General features: G+C 47.1%; 1 protein-coding gene across 1 annotated transcript in view; it reads right to left on the bottom strand.

The window, feature by feature from the left end:
* The window catches only part of LOC114072248 (protein-glutamine gamma-glutamyltransferase K-like), a gene marked incomplete at its 3' end in the record, with an annotated part of 14,942 nt that overhangs the window by 4,538 nt on the left and 6,364 nt on the right, over nucleotides 1-4,040 (bottom strand). The window contains exons 2-4 of the mRNA XM_027910168.1: nucleotides 3,425-3,475; nucleotides 3,168-3,328; nucleotides 77-213 (exon numbers count right to left, since the gene is read on the bottom strand). Of these exons, the coding sequence (XP_027765969.1) occupies nucleotides 77-213; nucleotides 3,168-3,328; nucleotides 3,425-3,475 (349 nt within the window). The remainder of the gene's footprint in view (nucleotides 1-76; nucleotides 214-3,167; nucleotides 3,329-3,424; nucleotides 3,476-4,040) is intronic.

The following is a 4,040-nucleotide window of genomic DNA, read 5'->3' as shown; positions in this document are numbered from 1 at the left end:
CCTCCCAGTGGCCCCCACTTTATCCCAATCCCCTCCCAGTGCCCCCCAGTCGGTCCCAGTGCTCCCAGTATCGCACCCCAGCTGCACTGGTTTGGGGCAGGCGATCCCCGCCCCCTCCATCCTCAGGGTGGTCCCGCTCAGGGCCTCGGGCAGCGGGTTCTGGAAAACCACCTGGATCGGCGTGTCCTGCCCCTCCACGGCGGGAGCCAGGAGCTGGGAGAGACCCAAAATCCTCGGATTTAACCCCAAAATCGGGGGGAGTCAACTCACAAAAAAATCGGCAGTTTTAACCCCAAAATGGGGCGATTTACGCCCAAAATCGGCTGGTTTTACCCCCCAAAATCGGGTGATTTACGCCCAAAATTGGGAATTTTTTAGCCCCCAAAATCAGCATTTTTTTACCCCCCAAAATTGGGCAATTTACGCCTAAAATTGGCAATTTTTTACCCTCAAAAATTGGGTAATTTACCCCCAAAATTGGCATTTTTTACCCTCAAAAATCGGGCAATTTACGCCCAAAATCAGGTAATTTTTTAACCCTCAAAATCAGGTAATTTACGCCCAAAATCAGCAATTTTTTACCCCCCAAAATCGGGGCAATTTACCCTCAAAATTGGCATTTTTTACCCTCAAAAATTGGGCAATTTACGCCCAAAATCGGTAAGTTTTTAGCCGTCAAAAATCGGGTAATTTACACCCAAAATCGGTATTTTTTACCCCCCAAAATCGGGTGATTTACGCCCCAAATTGGCAATTTTTTACCCCCCAAAATCAGGTGATTTACGCCCGAAATTGGTAATTTTTTAGCACCCAAAATCAGCATTTTTTTACCCTCAAAACCTGGGTAATTTACCCTCAAAATCGCTATTTTTTACCCTCAAAAAATCGGGTGATTTACGCCCAAAATCAGCATTTTTTACCCCCCAAAATCCAGGAAATTTACACCCAAAATCGAAAATTTTTTACCCCCAAAATCCAGGCAATTTACACCCAAAATTGGCATTTTTTACCCTCAAAAATTGGGCAATTTACGCCCAAAATCGGTAAGTTTTTAGCCCTCAAAAATCGGGTAATTTACACCCAAAATTGGCATTTTTTACCCTCAAAAATTGGGCAATTTACGCCCAAAATTGGTAAGTTTTTAGCCCTCAAAAATTGGGTAATTTACCCCCAAAATCAGTAATTTTTTACCCCCAAAATCGGGTGATTTACCCTCAAAATCGGCATTTTTTACCCTCAAAATCGGGTGATTTACGCCCAAAATTGGTAATTTTTTACCCCCCAAATCGGGTGATTTACACCCAAAATCAGCGGTTTTTACCCCCCAAAATCGGTGGTTTTTTACCCCCAAAATCGGGGCAATTTACACCCAAAATTGGTAATTTTTTACCCTCAAAAATCTGGCAATTTACACCCAAAATTGGTAATTTTTTTACCCCCAAAATCGGGTAATTTACGCCCGAAATCGGCGTTTTTTACCCCCCAAAATCGGGGCAATTTACACCCAAAATTGGCATTTTTTTACCCCCAAAAATTGGGCAATTTATGCCCGAAATCAGTGGTTTTTACCCCCCAAAATCGCCAATTTTTTACCCCCTAAATCAGGCAATTTACGCCCCAAAATTGGGAATTTTTTACCCTCAAAATCGGGTAATTTATGCCCAAATTTGGCAATTTTTTACCCTCAAAATCAGGGGATTTACCCTCAAAATCGCTATTTTTTTATCCCCCAAAATCAGGTAATTTATGCCCCAAAATTGGCATTTTTTACCCTCAAAATCGGGTAATTTACCCCTCAAAATTGGCATTTTTTACCCCCCAAATCTACAATTTTTTACCCCCAAAATCCAGGAGATTTACCCTCAAAATCGCTATTTTTTACCCTCAAAAATTGGGTAATTTACGCCCAAAATTGGCATTTTTTTACCCCCCGAAATCGGTAACTTTTTACCCTAAAAAAGTCGGGTAATTTACCCTCAAAATCGGCGTTTTTTACCACCCAAAATCAGGTAATTTACGCCCAAAATCAACATTTTTTACCCCCCAAAATCGGGGCAATTTACACCCAAAATTGGTAATTTTTTACCCTCAAAAATCTGGCAATTTACACCCAAAATTGGTAATTTTTTTACCCCCCAAAATCGGGTAATTTACGCCCGAAATCGGCGTTTTTTACCCCTCAAAATCGGCAATATTTTACCCCCAAAATCGGGCAATTTATGCCCCAAATTGGTAATTTTTTACCCCCCAAAATCTGGCAATTTATGCCCAAAATGGGTAATTTTTTACCCTCAAAATCGGGTAATTTACGCCCAAAATCAGGTAGTTTACACCCAAAATCGACGTTTTTTTACCCCCAAAATCGGCGGTTTTTTACCCACAAAATCGGGCAATTTATGCCCCAAATTGGTAATTTTTTACCCCCCAAAAGAGGGTTTTTAAGGCATAAAAAATGATCATTCTGGACCCCAAAATGAAGGGATTTTAACCCAAAAATATTTGGGGGACATCAGGTCTACCCGTTGAAGTCAATGGGGAGAAAGGGACAACAGGTCTACCCATTGAAGTCAATGGGGAGAAAGGGACAACAGGTCTACCCGTTAAAGTCAACGGGGAGAAAGGGACAACAGGTCTACCCATTAAAGTCAATAGAGCCAGAGGGACAACAGGTCTACCCGTTAAAATCAAAGGGGGAAATGAGACATCAGGTCTACCCGTTAAAGTCAATGGGAGAAAAGGACATCGGGTCTACCCGTTAAAGTCAATGGGAGAAAGGGACACCAGGTCTACCCGTTGAAACCAATGGGGTAGACGAGATATCAGGTCTACCCATTAAAGTCAATGGGGCCTAACTGACATCAGGTCTACCCATTAAACTCAATGGGACAAAAGGGACACCAGGTCTACCCATTAAACCCAATGGGACAAAAAGGACACCAGGTCTACCCATTAAACCCAATGGGACAAAAGGGACACCAGGTCTACCCATTAAACCCAATGGGACAAAAGGGACACCAGGTCTACCCATTAAACCCAACGGGACAAAAGGGACACCAGGTCTACCCATTAAACCCACTGGGGGGTCACGGGGGTATCCCGGTTTTTTTGGGAAGAAGGGGCTATCCAAGGATTTCAGGGAGGGAGGGGAAAGTTGGGGGGTTCCCCACCGTCAGCGTGAGCTCCGGGTTGTGCAGCCGCACCCGCAGCTCCTTGGCCACCACCTGGCCCGTCTCCTGCACGGCGCCCGCCGCCGTCAGCTTCAGCGCGTCCTGGTCACCCACGTGGGGCTGGTACTCGCTGAACGCCACCGCCATCGTCACCGTCTCCTCTGGGGGGGGGGACACACACCTTGGGACCCTCCCAGTTCATCCCAGTTCATCCCAGTCCATCCCAGTCCATCCCAGTTCATCCCAGTCCTGGTCACCCACGTGGGGCTGGTACTCGCTGAACGCCACCGCCATCGTCACCGTCTCCTCTGGGGGGGGGGGACACACACCTTGGGACTCTCCCAGTTCAACCCAGTTCAACCCAGTGACTCCCAGTTCATCCCAGTGACTCCCAGTCCATCCCAGTGCCTCACAGTGCTCCCAGTGATTCCCAGTCCATCCCAGTCCATCCCAGTGTCTCCCATTCCGTCCCAGTCCATCTCAGTTCATCCCAGTCCATCCCAGTCCATCCCAGTGCCTCACAGTGCTCCCAGTTCATCCCAGTGACTCCTAGTCCATCCCAGTGGCTCCCAGTGACTCCCAGTCCATCCCAGTGACTCCCAGTCCATCCTCACAGTGCTCCCAGTGACTCCTAGTCCATCCCAGTCCATCCCAGTGCCTCCCAGTCCATCCCAGTTCATCCTAGTTCATCCCAGTCCATCCCAGTGCCTCACAGTGCTCCCAGTCCATGTCAGTGACTCCCAGTCCATCCCAGTTCATCCCAGTTCATCCCAGTGACTCCCAATCCATCCCAGTGCCTCCCAGTCCATCCCAGTGCCTCCCAGTCCATCCCAGTGCCTCCCAGTGCCTCCCAGCCCATCCCAGTGCTTCACA

Source organism: Empidonax traillii, unplaced genomic scaffold, assembly GCF_003031625.1.
Source record: "Empidonax traillii isolate 1590-97213 ecotype Southwest subspecies unplaced genomic scaffold, ASM303162v1 scaffold2820:size26741, whole genome shotgun sequence".
NCBI classification, from domain to species: Eukaryota; Metazoa; Chordata; class Aves; order Passeriformes; family Tyrannidae; genus Empidonax; species Empidonax traillii.
This window is presented reverse-complemented; position numbering and strand designations above follow the sequence as displayed.